This window comes from Scyliorhinus torazame, chromosome 9 (genome assembly GCF_047496885.1).
Source record: "Scyliorhinus torazame isolate Kashiwa2021f chromosome 9, sScyTor2.1, whole genome shotgun sequence".
NCBI lineage: Eukaryota > Metazoa > Chordata > Chondrichthyes > Carcharhiniformes > Scyliorhinidae > Scyliorhinus > Scyliorhinus torazame.
This window is the reverse complement of record NC_092715.1, coordinates 168,734,215-168,758,981: the sequence shown is the minus strand read 5'-3', so window position 1 is coordinate 168,758,981 and position 24,767 is coordinate 168,734,215. Positions and strand designations below refer to the sequence as shown.

Below are 24,767 nucleotides of genomic sequence, written 5' to 3'. Positions count from 1 at the left end.
AACCCTAGCCAACTCTGCAAGGGAATGCTGTAGGACAATTGTAGCACGTTTGCCATTGAACAGGGAAGCTAACTTGGGTCAGGCAGCATCTGTGAAGAGGGGAAGCGGGTGAATATTTCATGTCTACTGACTAAAATCTCAAGTGGTAACTCTACCCCCCAAGGTTTTTGGTTTTATTCCTATCTACTAGAGGCTGGTTTGATTAGAATGAGTACCCATTATCACCAGTGGTAGGGACTGAATTATGGCCCTTTCTGTTCTGCCCAAATCAGTGCTGTAACATGAACTGCATTTGCCCACTCAGCCATCCGGGAAACCATGGGAGTTTTAAAAAATATTATGCTTTCTTCTTGCAATGATGTATTTCATGTATGTAACATTGAAATTTGGGGCAGCACGGTGGCGCAGTGGGTTAGCCCTGTTGCCTCACGGCGCCGAGGTCCCAGGTTAGATCCCGGCTCTGGGTCACTGTCTGTTTGGAGTTTGCACATTCTCCCCGTGTTTGCGTGGGTTTCGCCCCCACAACCCAAAGATGTGCAGACTAGGTGGATTGGTAATGCTAAATTGCCCATTAATTGGAAAAATGAATTGAGTACACTAAATTTATTTCAAAAAACATTGGAATTTGACTGTTTAATTCAATCTTCATTGCCGTTGACTCCAATGGGATTGGCTTTTAACTTCACTCTGAAATTATCTAAGCAAGCCACTTAATTGTATCAAACCACTACAGAAAAATATAATAAAAATAAACCAGACCACCCTTAGCACAGTGGGCTAAATAGTTGGCTTGCAATACAGAACAATGCCAGCAGCGCGGGTTCAATTCCCGTACCGGCCTCCCCGAACAGGCGGCGGAATGTGGCGCCTAGGGGCTTTTCACAGTAACTTCATTGAAGCCTACTTGCGACAATAAGCAATTATTATTATGTACTGGAAACGACAATGGCAGACCCTGCCGTCAACCCTGCAAGTCCTCCCCCCCTAATGTCTGGGAACTTGTGCCGAAATTGGGGAGAGCTGTCCCAGACTAGATAAGCAAGAGGCGGATATAGTCATACTAATCAAATCCCATTTTATAGCCAATGTCTAGGCTCCTCTATCACTGGTTCTGGACACCCACTAGAGGTCTCTGCACAGAGGAATGCAGTCAGGATGGAGTTATCCCCAGAGTACTCAACATGGATTCCGAAAGGGGCACCAAAAATGCTGGCCTTGTCAGTGACGCCCACATCCCATGGAAGAATAAAAACATTGTTATTTTTAGAGGTACAGGGATAGAACAGTCACTTGTATTGATAGGTGAATGAAATTTCTTTCCAGAAAGTTCACTAAAGAAACATATTGATACAAGGTATGATGGAAATTATTTCCCCAGTCTTTGTTAAGAGTTAATTAAAATTGTGGCTTAATTAATGTCCAGTAATTGTCATAAATTGTCTATTCACGGTGTGGACTTGCTGTCAGGAAATTATTTGATCAGGGATACAGCACTGCTCTCTCCACTGGTTTCAGGAAACCCCATGGAGGCTGTTGAAACTAAAGTTGTATGAAAGACAAGTGACTTAAAAGAATCAACAACTTTCTATAAACCCTTTGTTAATTAGAAGCATCAAGTTTGTATCTGAAGAGCCAGAAACTCAGCCTTCTTATTTAAAAAAAGGACATGGGAATATCAGGCTGGAAAGGAAAAGTTAGTAGTTGAAGAGGAGTTAAAGGTGTAGCAAAGTAACGATACTCAAAGCTAATGATGAAACAAAAACAAATGCTTTGAAGGAGACAGCAAAAGTCGAATCCAGCATTAGAAGCTACAAAGAAAGAATATGCGTTCTTGAATGTAAATTAAAGCTTCAAAATGAAGAGGCAATCACTCTTGCTAGAATGGAATTAGAAAAAGCTCCAACTCAGTGAGAGAACAAAAAGCAAAAATAAGTTAAGACCATTTGTAAACTGAATATAAAGAAATATCAAGCTTTCTTAGTTAAGTGTCGAAACAACCTTAATGAAGTTTTTAAAGAAGCTAAAGAAGCCAAGCAGGATTTTTACATGACAGAAAGATAAACTACTTGCAAAAAAGGAAGTGTTAAACCTGCGCATCTGGAAAAGAAAATTGAAGAGTTAGATTGTGAAAAAGAATATGGGATTAAAAGTGATCCTGAATTTAAACATGTAAATTCAATTGTTATGAGGAACAATTTGGATGTTCGGTCAGGTGAAACTTTTTTCAAAGACTTGGATATTAAAAAAACAAGCAGACATGACAAAAAATGGAGATTAGGAGTTTAAAAACTGAAGACTGGTTCACTGTCATTTTAAACAATGGAAGCCCTGATGACAACTTAGTAGCTGGCAAGAAGGAATACAACAGGGAATTTCTCTTTTGATGGCGGACCAAACTGGTGTGCGAGATCATCTTCAACCTCTCCCTACTCCATTCCGAGGTTCCCACCTGCTTCAAGAAGGCCACCATCATACCAGTGCCAAAGAACCACCAGGCAACATGACTCAACAACTACCATCTAATGGCCTTGACACCTATCATTATGAAGTGCTTCAAGAAGTTGGTCATGAGACAAACTCCAAACGCCCAGAATGCCTTGATCCACTGGAATTCGCATTCTGCCACAACCGGTCTACAGCAGATGCCATCTCCCTGGCCCTACTCTCAACCCTGGAGCATCTCGACAACAGCGACTCCTACGTCAGACTCCTATTCATTGACAACAGCTCTACCTTCAACACCACAATCCAGCCAAGCTCATATCAGAACTCCAAAACCCAAGGCTTGGCTCCTCCCTCTGCAACTGGATCCTCGACTTCCTGACACATAGGCCACAATCAGCAAGGATTAACAACAACACCTCCTCCATGATAGCTCAATACCGGAGCCCCACAAGGCTGCATACTTAGACCCCTACGATACTCCCTGTACGCACTCGACTGTACCAAAATTTGGCTCCAACTCCATCTACAAGATTGCCGATGACATGACCGAAGTGAGTCGGATCACGAACAATGATGAGTCAAAGCACAGGAGGGAGATAGAAAGCTAAGTCGCATTGTGTAATGACAACAATCTTTATCGGAACATCAGCAAAACTAAGGAGCTTGTCATTGACTTCAGGAAGCGAATTATCATGCACACCGCTGTCTGCATCAATGGTAATGATGTGGAGATGGTTGACAACTTCAAATTCCTAGCTGTGCATATCACCAATAATCTGTCCTGGTCCACCCACGTCAATGCTACAACCAAGAAAGAACAACAGCACCTATACTCCTCAGGAAACTAAGGAAATTCAGCATGTCCACATTGACTCTTACCAATGTTTACAGATGTCCCATAGAAAGCATCCTATCTGGCTGCATCACAGTCTGGTATGGCAACTGCTCGGCCCAAGACCATAAGAAACTACACAGAGTTGTGAACACAGCCCAATCCATCATGCAAAGCTGCCTCCCATCCAGTGACTGACTACACCTCCCGCTGCCTTGGGAAAGCAGGCAGCACAATCAAAGACCCCCTCCCATCCGGGTTACTCTCTCTTCCAACTGGCAGGGGATACAAAAGTCTGAGAACATGGGCAGCACGGTAGCATTGTGGATAGCACAATTGCTTCACAGCTCCAGGGTCCCAGGTTCGATTCCAGATTGGGTCACTGTCTGTGCGGAGTCTGCACATCCTCCCCGCGTGTGCGTGGGTTTCCTCCAGTTTCCTCCCACAGTCCAAAGATGTGCAGGTTAGGTGGATTGGCCATGATAAATTGCCCTTCGTGTCCAAAATTGCCCTTGGTGTTGGGTGGGGATAGTGGGTTATGGGGATAGGGTGGGGGTGTGGGCTTGGGTAGGGTGCTCTTTCCAAGAGCCGGTGCAGACTCGACGGGCCGAATGGCCTCCTTCTGCCCTGTAAATTCTATGATGCTCTAACAGGTTCAAAAACAGCTTCTTCCTCGCTGTTACCAGACTCCTGAATGACCCCTCTTATGGACTGAACTGATCTCTCCACACATCTTCTCTACTGAGTAGTACTACACTCCGTATGCTTCACCCAATGTCTATGTATTTACATTGTGCATTTATCATATGTCCTCTGTTTTTTTCCAAGTATGGAACGATTTGTCTGGACTGTACGCAGAACAATACTTTTCACTGTACCTCTGAACACGTGACAATAAATCAAATCCAATTCACAGCCGCTAGGATCCAGAAGCATTCAGCAATTTTTTCTTCTCAAAGTAAACCAGATCAAGAAAATTGTAAAACCTTTGGGGCCATCACAAATGCTAATCCTTGGTCCAGACTGCACAATCCAGAGCAAATTTTAAAAACATGCAAAGCCATCTTTTAACCAGGGTCATGCAAACACAGTAAGGACTATGCAGAATGACAAAGGAGATTCTTGCAGACAGAAAGAAAGTGAATTGTAAGTTTGTCAGAAAGTTGGGAATCAAAAGAACTGGGAAAGTTGGATTTAAACACCTGTTTGGAAAAATGACTATTTGATCCACTTGCATGGGGAGAGAAACTCGAATAAAAACCCATTGAGTCAGAGTGCGAATATTAGCACCTTTTCACAGTATCTCACAGAAAAAGGACAGCTGCTGTTTGAAATGCAGACAAAGAATCCTCTGTGTATTAACAACAAGTGGAGAATTTGGTTTATGCTGAAAAGAAATGGAAAATAGCAGAACAGGTAGGACTCTTGGAAGATTTAAGGAACAGAGTCACCAAGATATGCCTTGTTGGTCATAAATGTATCTGGAATAACTTGGGACTGAGTAGAACAACTATCAAAAGATCCTGGAAGTTTCAACCTGGCATGGTGGGGAGAAGTGAACCTTCACTGACAAGCTGGGAGTGTCTGTACGACTGTTCCTGCGGTGTTACATACATCCCAAGACACATTAAGTGGTGTTAGTGAACACAAAAACTTACCTTTCGCTTTAGTTTGGTGCATTGGTCGTCTGTTGGTTAATGTTTGATCGATGTTGTTTTTAGTTTGTTTCAGTAAAAGTCTTAAAAATTACATACTTTTCACTGGTTCATTTCCATTGATTATTGGGCAGCGGGGTAGGCACAGTGGTTAGCACTGTTGCTTCACAGCACCAGGGACCTGGGTTCGATTCCCAGGTTGGATCACTGTCTGTGCAGAGTCTGCACGTTCTCCCAGTGTCTGCGTGGCTTTCCTCCAGGTGCTCCGGTTTCTTGTACTTGTCTAGATCTAGAGCTTCCAACTCTGATCGGATATATTACTGGAGATTTCAACAAACAACCTCCCCTTTCAACTGTCCCTCATTTATTGTTTCCGAAGCCCCATTGATCGCCTATATATTAATTCACATGGCACTACACCTTTACATGCCCAGGAGACGGGAATGTGCAATGAGACCTGGCTGTCCTCGCTGAAGGTAACCTTGCAGGTACAGCAGGCTGTAAAGAAGTCAAATGGTATGCTGACCTTCAGTGCGAAAAGCAGGGACACTTTTCTGATTATACACTGTTTTGGCGAGGCCACATCTGGAATAGCGTGTGCAGCTTTGGTCTCCTTATAAGAGGAAGGATGTTCTTGCTATAGGAGTGCAGCGAAGACTTACCAGAATGATTCCTGCAATGGGAGGATGGAAGTATGAGGTGAGATTGAGTTGGTCAGGATTGTATTCACTGGAGTTAAGAATGAGGGGGGTCTCATAGAAACCTATAAAATTCTAACAGGACTAGACAGGGTAGATGCAAGAGGGTAGATGCAAGGAGGATGTTCTCGATGGTGGGAGAGTCGAGAACCAGGGTTACATACGGGGTAGACCATTTAGGACAGAGATAATGAGAAATTTCTTCACCCAAAGAGTGGTGAACCTGTGGAATTTGTTACCACAGGAAGTAGTTAAGCCAAAACATTATAGGTTTTCAAGCAGCAGTTAGATACAGGAGGAGCGATGGGGTTGGGGGGAAAGAGGCGGGATTAAGCTATTGAGTTGGATGATCAGCCATGATTATAATGAATGGCGGAGCAAGGGCCGAATGGCCTCCTTCCTGTTCCAATTTTCTATGTCTATGTTTCTATAAGAAAATGAACAGACTCCTTGTAACTGACTGGATGATTCTTGCCCCATCAGTTAAACTCCCTTTCCTTTACCTTCTCAAACATTTTAAGAAGAAGAAAAAATGTTTCAATAAATTATTTTTATTGCCCATATAATTTTTCTCCTAGTAGTGTCCCGGAGAGTTGGCAACTCCACTGTGCTCATTCAATTTTACAATCAAAATTGTTTTGGCAAACACACCTGTGATTGGTTTTCTTCTTCATCATATTGCCAGAAACACCAGAAAGGCCTAAAAGAAATGAAGAGATTAAATCAAGTGACAAAACACATTGTCAAAGCACACTGACAAGTATCAAACATTGATTTATACTATAACTCCAAACTGATACCTGATTAAATGTGGATTTAAAGGGCAATTAGAGATGGGTAGTAAATGTTGGCTTGCCAGTGATGCTCAAATCCGGGGAATTTAAAAATTCTGTGACTGTACTTTTGATGATGCGATTTACAGATGATTTAGAATCTCAATTGTTCAGAGATGTACTTTCTAATAATGGTCCTATTTCAATGCTTGGACTGACCATGCAAGTTATATACTGGTTCCAGTTTTAGAAGACCTTAAAGGACAGAATCCACGTGCTGGCTAGCTAGTGATAATGGGTACACAACAGCCAAACTATTCAGTGTCTGGAGGTGGCAGCTTTTGTTGCAGTTTTGAAAATTTTAAAGAAATATGTATTGCCCATATGGACTCCATACAGAGTAATGCGTGTTGTCGATGCTCAAAAACAAAACGTATGAAAGTTGGCTGGTCGAGTCCCTTTTATAACAATTTACCTTTGCATAAATTACCCATTTTATCGCATTGGTAGGACCAGTTTAAGGTAAACGGACTCCTCTCTTTCTCCCACCCTGAGTTGGTTATAATGGAGTTTGAATTTAAAAACAAGGGTGACATTGCCAATATATATTTAACAAGCCAGTCAGGTTGTTTTTAAGTGAACAAGAGTTAGTTTTATTGCTACAGAGTCGAGCGGTGAGTATTTAAACTAGCTGCTTCGCGGATTTGAGTCTTTTCGGCGGGAATTTATTTAAACTAGCTGCTTCGCTGATTAAACAGCGGCCACAGGGTCTTTGGGGATAAATTTGAAGAATGACATCACAGCAAAGCAGTGACCTGATTGGCTGGTAAGAAAAGTGCTCCAATTAGCAGTAGTTGGGAGAAATTTAACTCTTCGTGTGTTGGTAAGTATTGTGATTGGTAAGTAAAATCTTTATTTCTTTCACCTATTCATTATTTGATATTATATTTGTAATCAGTTACGGTAAAGTGTAAAAATGGCAGGAGATCCCAGACCCGTGTTATGCTCCTTGTGCTCAATGTGGGAGTTCAGGGACGCGGCCGATGCCCCTGACTCCTTCATGTACGGGAAGTGTGTCCAGCTGCAGCTCCTGTTAGACCGCATGATGGCTCTGGAGCTGCGGATGGACTCACTTTGGAGCATCCGCGATGCTGAGGAGGTCGTGGATAGCACGTTCAGTGAGTTGGTCACACCGCAGATTAGGATTGGTGAGGGAGACAGGGAATGGGTGACCAAAAGGCAGAGAAAGAGCAGGAAGGCAGTGCAGGTGTCCCCTGCGGTCATCTCCCTCCAAAACAAGTTGTCAAGTGACACTTAAACCCGAAACACTTCAGTGTTTCCCTCCCTACCCAGTCCTCTAACCAGAAAAAACAAACAACCGCTGTAAAGATCAAGAGGAAGGCTCGAGGGCAGGTAGAAGTAGAAAGAAGTTGAACCGTGACGTCACAGCCTGCAGGTAAGGGATTGGCTGGTGACTGGTAAATTGTTTTTCTTTTATTTTCCATCATGTGTTATCGTGCAGGGCGCAGAGGTTGCTGAGTGAGTGCTTGCTGAGAAGGAGAGTGAAAAACAGGTAAGCTCTTTCTTTTTTTTATCTAGAGGGGATGGCAGGGAAGTTAGTGCAATGTTCCTCCTGCAGAATGTTTGAGGTGAGGGACGCCGTCAGTGTCCCTTCTGATTTAATCTGTGGGAAGTGCACCCATCTCCAGCTCCTCAGAAACCGCGTTAGGGAACTGAAGCTGGAGCTGGATGAACTTCGGATCATTCGGGAGGCAGAGGTGGTCATAGATAGAAGCTTCAGGGATGTAGTTACTCCGAAGAATAAAGATAGATGGGTGACGGTGATAGGGACTGCGAGGAAGCAGTCAGTACAGAGATCCCCTGTGGTCGTTCCCCTTAGTGACAAGTATACCGCTTTGGATACTGTTTTTGGGGGGACGGGGGGGGGGGGGGGGTTGGGGGGACTTACAAGGGGTAAGCCATGGGGTACAGGTCTCTGGCACAGAGTCTGTCCTTGTTGCTCAGAAGGGAAGGTGGAGAAGAGTAGAGCATTGTTGTTGGAGGTCCCTGGTTATAGATGTTTCAATAAGATTAGGGAGGGTGGTAAAAGAGGTGGGGGGGTGGCATTATTAATTAGAGATAGTAGAACAGCTGCAGAAAGGCAGTTCGAGGAGTATCACCCTATTGAGGTAGTATGGGTTGAAGTCAGAAATAGGAAAGGAGCAGTCACCTTGTTAGGAGTTTTCTATAGGCCCCCCAATAGTAGCAGAGATGTGGAGGAACAGATTGGGAAACAGATTTTGGAAAGGTGCAGAAGTCATAGGGTAGTAGTCATGGGCGACTTTAACTTCCCAAATATTGAGTGGAAACTCTTCAGATCAAATAGTTTGGATGGGGTGGTGTTTGTGCAGTGTGTCCAGGAAGCTTTTCTAACACAGTATGTAGATTGTCCGACCAGAGGAGGGGCAATATTGGATTTAGTACTGGGTAATGAGCCAGGGCAAGTGATAGATGTGTTAGTGGGGGAGCATTTTGGAGATAGTGACCACAATTCTGTGACTTTCACTTTAGTAATGGAGAGGGATAGGTACGTGCAACAGGGCAAGGTTTACAATTGGGGGAAGGGTAAATACGATGTTGTCAGACAAGAATTGAAGTGCATAAGTTGGGAACATAGGCTGGCAGGGAAGGACACAAGTGAAATGTGGAACTTGCTCAAGGAACAGGTGCTACGTGTCCTTGATATGTATGTCCCTGTCAGGCAGGGAAGAGATGGTCGAGTGAGGGAACCATGGTTGACAAGAGAGGTTGAATGTCTTGTTAAGAGGAAAAAGGTGACTTATGTAAGGCTGAGGAAACAAGGTTCAGACAGGGCATTGGAGGGACACAAGATAGCCAGGAGGGAACTGAAGAAAGGGATTAGGAGAGCTAAGAGAGGGCATGAACAATCTTTGGCGGGTATGATCAAGGAAAACCCCAAGGCCTTTTACACATGTGAGAAATATGAGAATGACTAGAGCGAGGGTAGGTCCGATCAAGGACAGTAGCGGGAGATTGTGTATTGAGTCTGAAGAGATAGGAGAGGTCTTGAACGAGTACTTTTCTTCTGTATTCACAAATGAGAGGGGCGATATTGTTGGAGAGGACAGTGTGAAACAGATTGGTAAGCTAGAGGAAATACTTATTAGGAAGGAAGATGTGTTGGGCATTTTGAAAAACTTGAGGATAGACAAGTCCCCCGGGCCTGACGGGATATATCCAAGGATTCTATGGGAAGCAAGAGATGAAATTGCAGAGCCGTTGGCAATGATCTTTTCGTCCACACTGTCAACAGGGGTGGTACCAGGGGATTGGAGAGTGGCGAATGTCGTGCCCCTGTTCAAAAAAGGGACTAGGGATAACCCTGGGAATTACAGGCCAGTTAGTCTTACTTTGGTGGTAGGCAAAGTAATGGAAAGGGTACTGAAGGATAGGATTTCTGAGCATCTGGAAAGACACTGCTTGATTAGGGATAGTCAGCACGGATTTGTGAGGGGTAGGTCTTGCCTTACAAATCTTATTGAATTCTTTGAGGAGGTGACCAAGCATGTGGATGAAGGTAAAGCAGTGGATGTAGTGTACATGGATTTTAGTAAGGCATTTGATAAAGTTCCCCATGGTAGGCTTATGCAGAAAGTAAGGAGGCATGGGATAGTGGGAAATTTGGCCAGTTGGATAACGAACTGGCTAACCGATAGAAGTCAGAGAGTGGGGGTGGATGGCAAATATTCAGCCTGGATCCCAGTTACCAGTGGCGTACCGCAGGGATCAGTTCTGGGTCCTCTGCTGTTTGTGATTTTCATTAATGACTTGGATGAGGGAGTTGAAGGGTGGGTCAGTAAATTTGCAGACAATACGAAGATTGGTGGAGTTGTGGATAGTGAGGAGGGCTGTTGTCGGCTGCAAAGAGACATAGATAGGATGCAGAGCTGGGCTGAGAAGTGGCAGATGGAGTTTAACCCTGAAAAGTGTGAGGTTGTCCATTTTGGAAGGACAAATATGAATGCGGAATACAGGGTTAACGGTAGAGTTCTTGGCAATGTGGAGGAGCAGAGAGATCTTGGGGTCTATGTTCATACATCTTTGAAAGTTGCCACTCAAGTGGATAGAGCTGTGAAGAAGGCCTATGGTGTGCTCGCGTTCATTAACAGAGGGATTAAATTTAAGAGCCGTGAGGTGATGATGCAGCTGTACAAAACTTTGGTAAGGCCACATTTGGAGTACTGTGTACAGTTCTGGTCGCCTCATTTTAGGAAGGATGTGGACGCTTTGGAAAAGGTGCAAAGAAGATTTACCAGGATGTTGCCTGGAATGGAGAGGAGGTCTTACGAGGAAAGGTTGAGGGTGCTAGGCCTTTTCTCATTAGAACGGAGAAGGATGAGGGGCGACTTGATAGAGGTTTATAAGATGATCAGGGGAATAGATAGAGTAGACAGTCAGAGACTTTTTCCCCGGGTGGAACAAACCATTACAAGGGGACATAAATTTAAGGTGAAAGGTGGAAGATATAGGAGGGATATCAGAGGTAGGTTCTTTACCCAGAGATTAGTGGGGGCATGGAATGCACTGCCTGTGGAAGTAGTTGAGTCGGAAACATTAGGGACCTTCAAGCAGCTATTGGATAGGTATATGGATTACAGTAAAATGATAGTGTAGATTTATTTGTTCTCAAGGGCAGCACGGTAGCATTGTGGATAGCACAATTGCTTCACAGCTCCAGGGTCCCAGGTTCGATTCCGGCTTGGGTCACTGTCTGTGCGGAGTCTGCACGTCCTCCCAGTGTCTGCGTGGCTTTCCTCCGGGTGCTCCGGTTTCCTCCCACAGTCCAAAGATGTGCGGGTTAGGTGAATTGGCCAATGATAAATTGCCCTTAATGTCCAAATTGCCCTTGGTGTTGGGTGGAAGTGTTGAGTTTGGGTAGGGTGCTCTTTCCAAGAGCCGGTGCAGACTCAAAGGGCCGAATGGCCTCCTTCTGCACTGTAAATTCAATGTTAATCTATGATTAATCTAGGACAAAGGTTCGGCACAACATCGTGGCCGAAGGGCCTGTTCTGTGCTGTATTTTTCTATGTTCTATTAGTTATTGGAGACTCCATAGTTAGGGGGATAGATAGGAGATTCTGTGGGAACAAGAGAGACTCACGGTTGGTGTGTTGCCTCCCAGGTGCCAGGGTGCGTGATGTCTCAGATCGTGTTTTCGGGATCCTTAAGGGGGAGGGGGAGCAGCCCCAAGTCGTGGTCCACATAGGTACCACGACATCGGTAGGAAAAGGGATAGGGATGTAAGGCAGGAATTCAGGGAACTAGGGTGGAAACTTAAATCTAGGACAAACAGAGTTATTATCTCTGGGTTGTTACCCGTGCCACGTGATAGCGAGACGAGGAATTGAACACGTGGCTACAGGGATGGTGCAGGAGGGAGGGTTTCAGATTTCTGGCTAATTGGGGCTCATTCTGGGGTCGGTGGGACCTCTACAAACGGGATGGTCTACACCTGGGCCAGAGGGGTACCAATATCCTGGGGGGGAAATTTGCTAATGCTCTTCGGGAGGGTTTAAACTAGTTCAGCAGGGGCTTGGGAACCTGAATTGTTGCTCCAGTATACAGGAGGTTGAGAGTAGTGAGGTCATGAGTAAGGTTTCAAAGTTGCAGGAGTGTACCGGCAGGCAGGAAGGTGGTTTAAAGTGTGTCTTCTTCAATGCCAGGAGCATCCGGAATAAGGTGGGTGAACGTGCGGCATGGGTTGGTACCTGGAACGTCGATGTTGTGGCCATTTTGGAGACATGGTAGAGCAGGGACACGAATGGTTGTTGCAGGTGCCGGGATTTAGATATTTCAGTAAGCTCAGGGAAGGTGGTAAAAGAGGGGGAGTGGTGGCATTGTTAGTCAAAGACAGTATTACGGTGGCAGAAAGGACGTTTGAGGAGTCGTCGTCTACCGAGGTAGTATGGGCTGAGGTTAGAAACAGGAAAGGAGAGGTCACCCTGTTAGGGTATTCCCAGAGAATCCTAGGATAAATCCCATCCGGCCCAGGGGACTTATCTATTTTCACACTTTCCAGAATTGCTAACACCTCCTCCTTATGAACCTCAAGCCCTTCTAGTCTAGTAGCCGGAATCTCAGTATTCTCCTCGACAACATTGTCTTTTTCCTGTGTGAATACTGACAAAAAAATATTTATTTAGCACCTCTCCCATCTCCTCGGACTCCAAGCACAATTCTGAAAAGTGTGAAAATAGATAAGCCCCTGGGCCGGATGGGATTTATCCTAGGATTCTCTGGGAAGCTAGGGAGGAGATTGCTGAGCCTTTGGCTTTGATCTTTAAGTCACCTTTGTCGACAGGAATAGTGCCAGAAGACTGGAGGATAGCAAATGTTGTCCCCTTGTTCAAAAAGGGGAGTAGAGACAAACCCGGTAACTATAGACCAGTGAGCCTTACTTCTGTTGTGGGCAAAATCTTGGAAAGGTTTATAAGAGATAGGATGTATAATCAGCTGGAAAGGAATTAATTTGATAAGAGATTGTCAACACGGTTTTGTGAAGGGTAGGTCGTGCCTCACAAACTTTATAGAGTTCTTTGAGAAGGTGTCTTTGAGAAGGTGACCAAACAGGTGGATGAGGGTAAAGCAGTTGATATGGTGTATATGGATTTCAGTAAAGCGTTTGATAAGGTTCCCCATGGTAGGCTACTGCAAAAAATATGGAGGCATGGGATTCAGGGTGATTTAGCAGTTTGGATCAGAAATTGGCTAGCTGGAAGAAGACAAAGGGTGGTGGTCGCCGCATTATAGGAAGGATGCGGAAGCATTGGAAAGGGTGCAGAGGAGATTTACCAGAATGTTGCCTGGTATGGAGGGAAGATCTTATGAGGAAAGGCTGAGGGACTTGATGCTGTTTTCGTTAGAGAGAAGAAGGTTAAGAGGTGACTTAATTGAGGCATACAAGATGATCAGAAGAGTGGATAGGGTGGACAGTGAGAGCCTTTTTCCTCAGATGGTGATGCTAGCACGAGGAGACATAGCTTTAAATTGAGGGGTGATAGATATAAGACAGATGTCAGAGATAGGTTCTTTACTCAGAGAGTAGTAAGGGCGTGGAATGCCCTGCCTGCAACAGTAGTGGACTCGCCAACACTAAGTGCATTCAAATGGTCATTGAATAGACATATGGACGATAAGGGAATAGTGTAGATGGTCTTTAGAGTGGTTTCACAGGTTGGCGCAACATCGAGGGCCGAAGGGCCTGTAATGTTCTATGTTCTAAAACAGGTATACCCTTTTGGATACTGTTGGGGGAGATGACTCACCAGGGGAAGGCAGTAGTAGCCTGGCTCATGGCACCATGGCTGGCTCTGCTGCACAGAAGGGCGGGAAAAAAACTGGCAGGGCTATAGTCATAGGGGATTCAATTGTAAGGGGAGTAGACAGGTGTTTTTGTGGTCAAAAACAAGAATCCCAAATGGTATGTTGCCTCCCGGGTGCACGGGTCAGGGATGTCTCAGATCGGCTGCAGGACATATTGAAGGGGGAGGGTGAACAGCCAGTTGTCGTGGTGCATATAGGCACCAACGATATAGGTAATAATGGGGATGAGGTCCTACAATCAGAATTTAGGGAGTTAGGAGATAAGTTAAAAAGGAGGACCTCAAAGGTAGTAATCTTTGGATTGCTACCAGTGCCACGAGACAGTCAGAGTAGAAATTCAAGAATAGTCAGAATGAATACATGGCTTGAGAGATGGTGCGGGAGGGAGGGGTTCAGATTTTTGGGACATTGGAACTGGTTCTGGGGGCGGTGGGACCATTACAAATCGGATGGTCTACACCTGCGCAGGACTGGAACCAATGTCAGAGGGGGTGCTTTTGCTGACACTGTTGGGAAGATTTTAAACTAATGTGGCAGGGGGATGGGAACCAGATTAGGAAGTTAAAGGTCAGTAAAGAGGCAGCAACTAAAGCCAGTAAGGTACTAGATAATAAACTCATTGTGACTAAGGGGAAGAGTAGACAGGGAAGAGATGATGAACGCAAAGGGACAGGTGGTCTGAGGTGCATTTGTTTCAAAGCGAGAAGTGTAGCAGGTAAGGCAGATGAACTTAAGGGCTTGGATTAGTACCTGGGAATATGATGTTATTGGTATTACTGAGACTCGGTTGAGGGAAGGGCAAGATTGGCAACTAAATATCCCAGGGTATAGATGCTTCAGGAGGGATAGAGAGGGAGGTAAAAGGGGTGGAGGAGTTGGATTACTGGTCAGAGATGATATCACAGCTGTGATTAAGGAGGGCACTATGGAGGATTCGAGCACTGAGGAAATATGGGTAGAGCTAAGAAATAGGAAGGGTGCAGTAACATTGTTGGGACTTTACTACAGGCCTCCCAAAAGCGAGCGTGAAGTAGAGGTACAAATATGTGAACAGATTATAGAAAAATGTAGGCGCAAGAGGGTGGTCGTGATGGGAGATTTTAACTTCCCCAACATTGAATGGGACTCATGTAGTGTTGGAGGCGTAGATGGAGCAGAATTTGTAAAGAGCATCCAGGAGAGTTTTTTAGAGCAGTATGTAAATAGTCCAACTCGGGAAGGGGCCATACTGGACCTGGTATTGGGGAATGATCCCAGCTCGGTGAATAGCGATCACAATTCCTTAAGTTTTAGAATACTCATGGACAAAGACGAGAGTGGTCCTAAAGGAAGAGTGCTAAATTGGGGAAAGGCCAAGTATAACAAAATTCGGCAGGAGCTAGGGAATGTGGATTGGGAGCAGCTGTTTAAGGGTAAATCCACATTTGAAATGTGGGAGTCTTTTAAGGAAAGGTTGATTAGAGTGCAGGACAGACATGTCCCTGTGAAAATGGGGGATAGAAATGGCAAGATTAGGGAACCATGGATGACGGGTGGAATTGTGAGACTAGCTAAGGTGAAAAAGGAAGCATACCTAAGATCTAGGCGAATTAAAACTGATGAAGCTTTGGAGGAATATCAGGAAAGTAGGACAAATCTCAAACGCGCAATAAAGAGGGCTAAAAGGGGTCATGAAATATCTTTGGCTAACAGGGTTAAGGAAAATCCCAAAGCCTTTTATTCGTATACAAGGAGCAAGAGGGTAACTAGAGAAAGGATTGGCCCCACTCAAAGACAAAAGAGGGAATTTATACGTGGAGTCAGAGTAAATGGGTGAGATTCTTAATGAGTACTTTGCATCGGTATTCACCAAGGAGAGGGACATGATGGATGTTGAGGTTAGGGATGGATGTTTAAATGCTCTAGGTCAAGTTGGCATAAGGAAGGGGGATGTTTTGGGTATTCTAAAAGGCATTAAGGTGGACAAGTCCCCAGGTCCTGATGGGATCTATCCCAGGTTACTGAGAGAAGCAAGGGACGAAATAGCTGGGGCCTTAACAGATATCTTTGCAGCATCCTTGAGCACGGAGGAGGTCCCGGAGGGCTGGAGAATTGCTAATGTTGTCCCTTTGTTTAAGAAGGGTAGCAGGGATAATCCAGGGAATTATAGATCTGTGAGTTTGACGTCAGTGGTAGGCAAACTGTTGAAGAAGATACTGAGGGATAGGATCTATTCACATTTGGAAGAAAATAGACTTATGTGTGATAGGCAGCATGGTTTTGTGCAGGGAAGGTCATGTCTTACAAACCTAATAGAATTCTTTGAGGAAGTGACAAAGTTAATTGATGAGGGAAGGGCTGTAGATGTCATATACATGGACTTCAGTAAGGCGTTTGATAAAGTTTCCCATGGCAGGTTGATGGAAAAAGTGAAGTCGCATGGAGTTCAGGTGTAGCTAGATGGATAAAGAACTGGCTGGGCAACAGGAGACAGAGAGTAGTGATGGAAGGGAATGTCTCAAATGGAAAAAGGTGACTAGTGGTGTTCCACAGGGATCCGTGCTCGGACCATTGTTGTTTGTGATATACATAAATGATCTGGACGAAGGTATAGGTGGTCGGATCAGTAAGTTTACAGATGATACTAAGATTGTTGGAGTTGCAGATAGCGAGGGGGACTGTCCGAGAATACAGCAAAACATAGATAGATTGGAGAGTTGGGCAGAGAAATGGCAGATGAAGTTCAATCCAGGCAAATGCGAGGTGATGCATTTTGGAAGATCCAATTCAAGAGCGGACTATACGGTCAATGGAAGAGTCCTGGGGAAAATTGATGTACAGAGAGATCTGGGAGTTCAGGTTCATTGTACCCTGAAGGTGGCAACGCAGGTCGATAAGATTGGTCAAGATGGCATACAGCATGCTTGCCTTCATCGGAAGGGATATTGAGTACAAGAGTCGGCAGGTCATGTTACAGTTGTATAGGACTTTGGTTAGGCCACATTTGGAATACAGCGTGCAGTTCTGGTCGCCACATTACCAGAAGGATGTGGATGCTTTCGAGAGGGTGCAGAGGAGGTTCATAGATTATCATAGAATTTACAGTGCAGAAGGAGACCATTCGGTCTGCACCGGCTCTTGGAAAGAGCACCCTACCCAAGGTCAACACCTCCACCCCATCCCCATAACCCAGCAACCCCATCCAACATGAAGGGCAATTTTGGACACGAAGGGCAATTTATCATGGCCAATCCACCAAACCAGGGTGTTGCCTGGTATGGAGAGTGCTGGCTATGAAGAAAGGTTGAGTAGATTAGGATTGTTTTCATTGGAAAGACAGGTTGAGGAGGGACCTGATTGAGGTCTACAAAATTATGAGAGGTATGGACAGGGTGGATAGCAACAAGCTTTTTCCAAGAGTGGGGGTGTCAATTACAAGGGGTCACGATTTCAAGGTGAGAGGGGGAAAGTTTAAGGGAGATGTGCGTGGAAAGTCTTTTACGAGATGGTGGTGGGTGCCTGGAACGCTTTGCCAGCGGAGGTGGTATAGGCGGGCACGATAGCATAATCTAAGGTGCATCTAGACAGTTATATGAATGGGCGGGGAACAGAGGGAACTAGATCCTTGGAAAATAGGCGACAGGTTTAGATAAAGAATCTGGATCGGCGCAGGCTGGGAGGACCGAAGGGCCTGTTCCTGTGCTGTAATTTTCTTTGTTCTTTGTTGTTCTTGTTCTAAAACTCGCTCAGATAAAAATGCATAAATTAATTAAAGGTTTAAAATGTACAAATATGTTCAACTACCCACCGAGCAGCACACATACAAACTCCCCTGAAGCATGGAAAAAAGAAATAAAGCTCTGCAGAGCATCAGATCTTAAAAAATGCTGCCAAGTAAGAAAAAATCTGGAAAATAATAATTCATGAATTGTCCAGAGACTTGCTTGCAGCTTAAGAGTCCCTATTCACAGTGGAGCAGTCAGTCGGCAATCGTGGTTGATTGATTCCGAATTCTCTTTTGAGAACTCTCGTTTTTCAGCAGTGAGGTTTTCTGCTGGGTTTTTCAAATTGCGAAGTTCAGTTTTGATGAGGGCGATTTCAGATGAGAGAGAGAGAGAGATGGGTGAGCCCGCCTCCTCCCCCCCACCCAGACTATCCAAAATCCAGTCTCTTTTCCACCAGTTTGGATCTCTCCAACTCCATAGACCAGTGTCTCCATAAAAGCAGCTTATGTCCTTCACAAATGCAACATAGCCGCTGTAGGCCAGTATCTTTTGCTTTGCAAAAGGTGTTTTCAAAAAGGTTCAATACAGATGTGCAGCTGATTATAGAAATTAATATTTTGCATCTTCATAACAATAATCATAATTATTAGTGTCACAAGTCAGCTTACATTAACACAGCAATGAGGTTACCGTGAAAATTCCCTCTTCTTCACATTCCGGCACCTGTTCGGGTACACTGCGGGAGAATTCAGGATGTCCAATTCACCTAACAGCACGTCTCGTGGGAGGAAACCGGACCGCCCGGAGGAAACCCCACGCAGACATGGGGAGAACGTGCAGACTCCGCACAGAGTGACCCAAACAGCGTGCAGTATGATCAAAAGTAATCCCATAGATACCTTAAAAAAGCACGAAGGGGAATTAGTCTTGTATCATGTTTAGTTGCACCTTCATAAGGAGTAAACATATATTAATTATATTGTTCTTCATAGAATTTATAGTGGAGGTCATTCGGCCCATCGAGTCGGCACCGGCCCTTGGAATGAACACCCCATTTAAGTCCATGGAATTGAACCTGCAGCTGTGAGGCAGTAGTGCTAACCACGGTGCCACCGTGCTGCCCCATCTTATGGTCGGTAGAGACAGATGACCATGATTAATCTAAGAGCAGTCAAAGATAAAGTGTTTTGAAAAGCAGCGCGCTCTCAGTGGAGGTAATTTTTTTTTTTTTTAATTAGAAGGCTATAGCTAAAGATAGTCACACACTAACAACATGCCTGATCGGGTCCAAACACAGGAGGGACAGGAAAAAAAACAGCCATCAACCAGCAGGCCCAGAGTTCTTGCATTGTGAAAATGGCTATGGGTGGAAACAGAAGCAAGGGAGGGGAGTGCCGTGGGCAGCACGGTGGGACAGTGGTTAGCACTGCTGCCTCACAGCTCCAGGGACCCGGGTTCAATTTCAGCCTCAGGTGACATGCGAGTTTGCACTTTCTCGCCATGTCTATATGGGTGCTCTGGTTTCCTCCCAAAGTCCAAAGATCTGCAGGATAGGTCGACTGGCCATGCTAAATTGCCCTTTGTGTCCAAAAAGGTTAGGTGGGGTTACTGGGTTATGGGGATAGAGTGGAGTGTGGGCTTAAGTAGGGTACTCTTTTGAAGGGCCGGTGCAGACCTGATGGGCCGAATGGCCTCCTTCTGCACTGTAAATTTTAGGATTCTATGAGTGGGCCTGGTACAGGTCCACTCCCATTAAGGAGGCAATTAACAGAGCTGTGGACTCATCATGGAGAGCTCATCTCAATAAGGTTTTTAAATCTTCTATGAGTCAGCCAGAAAGAAGTTATACCAGCTGCATGAACCATGGATTGGAAGCAGGAAGAGCTTAAAAGGATGTGAAATGCTTAAAATGCGGTCGCACGTGTTATATCAATCTTCATTGAGGCGAGACATGACAATGCTGTGATTGAAGATGTAACTACCCATGAAAAGTTGTGTTTGCCAGATTACTTCTGCCAACTGACAAGCTGTCAAGTAGATGATCAAAACGGACTGTCTAACGACAGAGAAGGGGGACACAGTCCCCTCTCCCAATTCCTGCCTCCAACATGAAAATCTGACCCCAAGAATCAATTTGCAAGGATTCCAGAAAATGACACTGAAGCACATCGGAAGCAAACTTGGTTATCCTTTCACCATAAAGTTACAAAACCACTATTTCTTTCTCTACACTGTCTCTCTATCCACTCGATTTCTCAGTCTGCTTCTGTCACTAGCCGTCTTTCCCCAGGTCTCTCTTTCTCGTTCTCTCTCCCCCTCCACTCCTCTTACAGCATTCTTTTGACCAGACCCAAGCCTTTTCTGCGTATTAAACCCTCTCCACGGCATCCAAGAAAAGTCCAGTGAAATGTAAACATGTTACGCTTCCAATAGTGGAAAAGTTGGAAATCATAAAGATACTAGATAAGCAATTTGGATAAGTTATGGACGCGAAGGAGAGATGTGGGATAATTTCTTCCCTTTTCTCACCTCTTGGCTGACTGGAAGATGATGTATTTTTGAGCAGTGTTTTAATCCCGAATGTTGTGATTTTAAAAGAAAAAACAGGAAACAGGTTTTCCTGCAAGTTTCAATCAAAATTGAGGATGTGTTTATTTTTCACTACACCCGAAATGTAATTTCAGCCAAACACAATCACAAAATTATTTCTAAAGAGGTAGGTAACATGTACTTCGATTAAAGGGGTAAAAAGAAACGGCCCACTTTAAAACCACCTTAAGATTGTGGCTAAAGCATTGCAGGCCTGAAATGATTCTCTCTGGAGGTTTCTGCCTTTTTAGTTCAAATTTGTAATTGAGCTCCGACAATAAAATTATAATCCTGCAGGTAAACTGAATTAGACCCTTCCACTGTCCAAGATTACTTTCTTTTCGAGGCAGGATTCTTTCCTTTTTCTGGGCAGTTGGTCCCAGACTAACTCCCTTGAGGATTAATAAGGTATTTCCTATCATAATCCAGTTTTTGTCATATAACTGTATCAATATGTTCCATTGTTCACAAATGAGTTGACGGCATAAAGGAAGATATTTGTTATCTCATCAACATTTTAACCATGATTCGCCAGCAAGAGACTGGGGAGGAGCCTGGTACTAGGGCAAGTTGGACGAGGTCGAACCTAGTGGGCTTGGAGGTCTAGTGTGCATCTGCTTCAATGCACAGAGTATATCAGGTAAAACAGATGAACTTAAGAGACTTGATTCATGCGTGGAACTTGGATGTGGTTGTGGTAACGAAGACTTGGTTAAAACAGGGACAGGGCTGTCAGCTAAATATTCTGGGATATAGGCGTTTTAGGCAAGACAGAGGGGGAAGGTAAAAGAGGTGGGGGAGTTGCAATACTGGTTAGAGAACATATTACAACTGTACAGAGGGAGGACACCTTGGAAGAATCAAGTAGTGAGACACTGTGGGTAGAACTCAGAAACAGGAAGGAGGCAATCACTATGATGGGGATTACTACAGGTCTCCCAACAGCCCAAGGAAGTTGAAGAACAGGTATGCAAGCAGATTCTGGGTTGATCTAGAAATAATAAGGTTGTGGTAGTGGGACACTTTAATTTTCCGAATATTGACTGGAAATCCTTAGGGCTAGGGGTTCGGATGGTGAGGAATTTGTCAAGTGTGTCCAGGAAGGTTTTTTGGAACTATATGTGGATATTCCGACTAGAGAGGGAGCTATGCTGGACTTAGTACTCGGGAACGAGCCCAGCCCGGTCATCAAAGTTGCAGTGGGGGAACATGTGGTGAACAGTGACCACAATTCCACAAGCTTTCAGATACTCATGGAAAAGGATGATGTTGTCCGAGGGTTAAGGTGCTAAATTGGGGGAAGGCCAACTGCAACCAGATTTGTTAGGATTTAGAGGCTGTTTGAGGAGTCTATGCATGTGGGAGTCTTTTAAGGAGCAGTTGATAGGAGTGCAGGACAGGCATGTGCTGATGAAAAAGGAAAGACAGGAAAGGCAGGATTCAGGAACCGTGGATGATCAGGGAAATTGTGAGTTAAGTCAAAAATAAAAAGGATGCATACATGAGGTTTAGGCAATTAAAACAGATGAAGCACTTGAAGAATACAGGGAAAGTAGAAAAGAGCTCAAAAAGGGAGTTAGGAAGGCAAAAAGGAGTCACAAAATGTCCTCGGCAAACAGGATTAAGGAGAATCCCAAGGCATTTTATACGTATATTAGGAACAAGAGGGTAGCTAGAGAAAGTTGGTCCACTCAAGGACAAAGGAGGGAAATTATGCATAGAACCAAAGGAAGTAGGTGAGATCCTTAATAAGTACTTTGCATCGGCATTCACAAACAAGAGGGACACATTGATTGGTGGTGTCACAGAGGGATATGTAAACACTTTAGAACAAGTCATTATTAAAAAGGAGGAAGTGTTAGGTGTGTTAAAAAGTATTAAGGTAGACAAATCCCCAGGACCAGATGGCATCTATCCCAGATTACTGATGGAGACAAAAGATGATATCACTGGGCCTCTAACAGATATCTTTGTTTAGTCGTTGGCCACAGGGGAGGTCCCAGAGAATTGTAGGATAGCCAATGTTGTCCCATTATTTAAGGGTAGCAAGGATAACCCGGGTAATTACAGGCCAGTGAGCTTGACATCAGTGATAGTGAAATTGTTGGAAAAGATTCCCAGAGATGGGATCAGTGCACATTTGGAAGTGAATGGTCTTATTAGCGACATACAGCATGGTTTTGTACAAGGGAGGTCATGTCTCACTAATCGAATTGCGTTTTTTAGGAGGTGACAAAAATGATTGATGAGGGAAGGGCTGTGGATGTTGTCTAAGTAAAGCATTTGACAAGGTCCCTCATGCAGGCTGGTGCAAAATATTAAATCACATGGAATCAGGGGCGAAATAGCTAAATAGATTCAGAACTGGCTTGGTCATAGAAGACAGAGGGTAGCAGTGGAAGGGTGTTTTTCCAAATGGAGCTCTGTAACTAGTGGTGTTCCACAGGGATCAGTACTGGGACCTCAAATATTATATAAATAAATGACTTGGAAGAAAACATAGTTGGTCTGATTAGATAGTTTGCAGATGATACTAAGATTGCAGGCGTTGTGGAGAGTGAAGAAGATTGTCAGAGAATACAGCAGATAGGCTGCAAAATTGGGCGGAGAAATGGCAGATGCAATTTAACCTGGACAAATGCGAGGTGATGCGTTTTGGTAGATCAAATTCAGGTGGGAGCTACAAAATAAATGGCAGAAACATCAGGAGCATAGAGACACAGATCTGGACGTGCAGGTCCACCGATCCTTAAAAGTGACAGCAAAGTAAAGAAAGCATATGGCATGCTTGCCTTCATTGGATGGGGCATAGAGTATAAAAGTTTGCAAATTATGTTAGTTATATAGAATGTTGGTTAGGCCACATTTGGAACACTGTGTCCAATTCTGGTCACATCACTACCAGAAGGCTGTGGTTTGGAGAGAGTACAGAAAAGGTTTACCAGGATGTTGCCTGGTATGGAGGGTATTAGCTATGAGGAGAGATTGAATAAACTGGGATTGTTTATTCGAAGCAGAGGGGATTTTGACAGGGATTCTTAGATGTCATGTCAGAGGTCCTGGAAGGGAGGGTGACTCCGAGTCCAGAGGTGGCAATATTTTTTTGGGGGGGGGGGGGGGGGGAGGGGAGAGAAGAGCCTCAGAATCTCCACAGTCGGGGGTGTGGGTCAGTGACATGACAGGGTTTCTCAGGCTGGAGAAGATTAAGTTCACCATAAGGGGTTCATTACAGGGGATTGCTCGGAGGTGGCAGCCGTTCATCGACTTCTTTAAAGAAAACTGACCGTGAACAGAAGGGGGGGGGGGTAGGCATGGAAGTGGAGAATAAGGGCAGGGAATCTAATATATGGGTGGCTAGGAGTTATGGCGGGGGGGGGGGGGGGAAGAGTTGGGTATGTTACTGAGGGGGGTTTTGCGTGTGTCAGACCGCTCTGCTATTTAGAATGTTGATATGTTATGTTAAAATTATAATTACCTCAATAAAATGTTTTCTAATAAAAAAGAAATTCTGGAATCTAACAAAGACAGTTGGTTCACATGCCTACGTTACTGCTTCCACTAGAGCCTTACTCCAGCTCTTTTATAAGTACACTAATAGCTTTCCTGAAGGGTTTATCCACGTTACTGGAACTACTTGAATACCTACTTGTGGAAAGCATGCCATACTTAATTAGGTCTGGAAAAAAAAAGTTCTAACCTTCTTCAAAATTAATTGAAAAATATGCTTAAGCAAAATAACTCATCCTAGCCTTGATTTTCGATCAGCTCATCCACAAGTCTGAATTGATACAGTATAATTTTGCTGGTTGGGATGAAAAGAATGGTTGAATTATAACAAAATTTATTGTAAATACATAATGCAATGCACTGATGTTCCTAAATTGCGGAACAAAATTTTGTCTGTGACCGCAAGGGATTTTAAGACATCAAACCAGAACAACTTATTTAAAATTGTAGTCATTGCTAGAGCTATATTTGTGACGGTCTTCCACTTGAGGTTCACTCCCCCATCAGGAGGGCATGGAGAGTGATCAAACATTAAAAAATGATTTAAGGGCTCACTCAGGACAATATTTTGCTCCGTATTTAATAATGATTTGGCTGAAAGAAGATAGAGCTATATGTTAAAGTTTGGAGATGACATTAAGGTGAGATGCACAATAAATTGTATTGATGGATGCAGAGAGTTAGAAATGGATACAGACAGACTAAATGAGTTTATAAAACTATGGTAAATGAAGTTCAATGCTTCAATGAGGAAGAGGGAGGTCAACCATTTTAAATACAAGAAAGACAAATCGGAATATTTACTTAATGGGAAAAGATCTGGAACTCTTGAGGAACAAAGTGATTTCGGTGCCCATGTTCAAAATGCATTAAAACTAGTGCACAGGTACAAGTCATTAAAAAGTTTAATATCCAAGTCTAAAAATCTTAAAAAAGGAATTTCAAAGTAAAGATGTGATGCTTCAGTTGTACAGAGTCGCTATCGGACTCCAATTGAAAGACTGCATCAGTTTCGGGAACAAACCTCAGGAAAGATATACCGGCCTTGGAGAAAATACAGCAGATTCACAGGATTATTTTGTGGTTTAAAAGGATTAAACTGAGTATAGATTGCATAAATATGGTGTGCTTTCCCAGAGTGTAGAAGACATAAGAGGCAA

At 44.1% G+C, this 24,767-nt stretch overlaps 1 protein-coding gene across 10 annotated transcripts in view; it reads right to left on the bottom strand.

Moving 5' to 3' along the window:
* LOC140429577 (spindlin-W) overlaps nucleotides 1-24,767 on the bottom strand; it is a 137,685-nt gene that overhangs the window by 26,069 nt on the left and 86,849 nt on the right. For 9 of the 10 annotated variants that reach the window (XM_072516766.1, XM_072516772.1, XM_072516763.1 and 6 more), the window contains one exon: nucleotides 6,282-6,330. In XM_072516766.1, the coding sequence (XP_072372867.1) occupies nucleotides 6,282-6,330 (49 nt within the window). Of the gene's footprint in view, nucleotides 1-6,281; nucleotides 6,331-18,179; nucleotides 18,203-24,767 lie in introns of those variants that run through there. The other variant, XM_072516771.1, reaches the window with a different exon arrangement.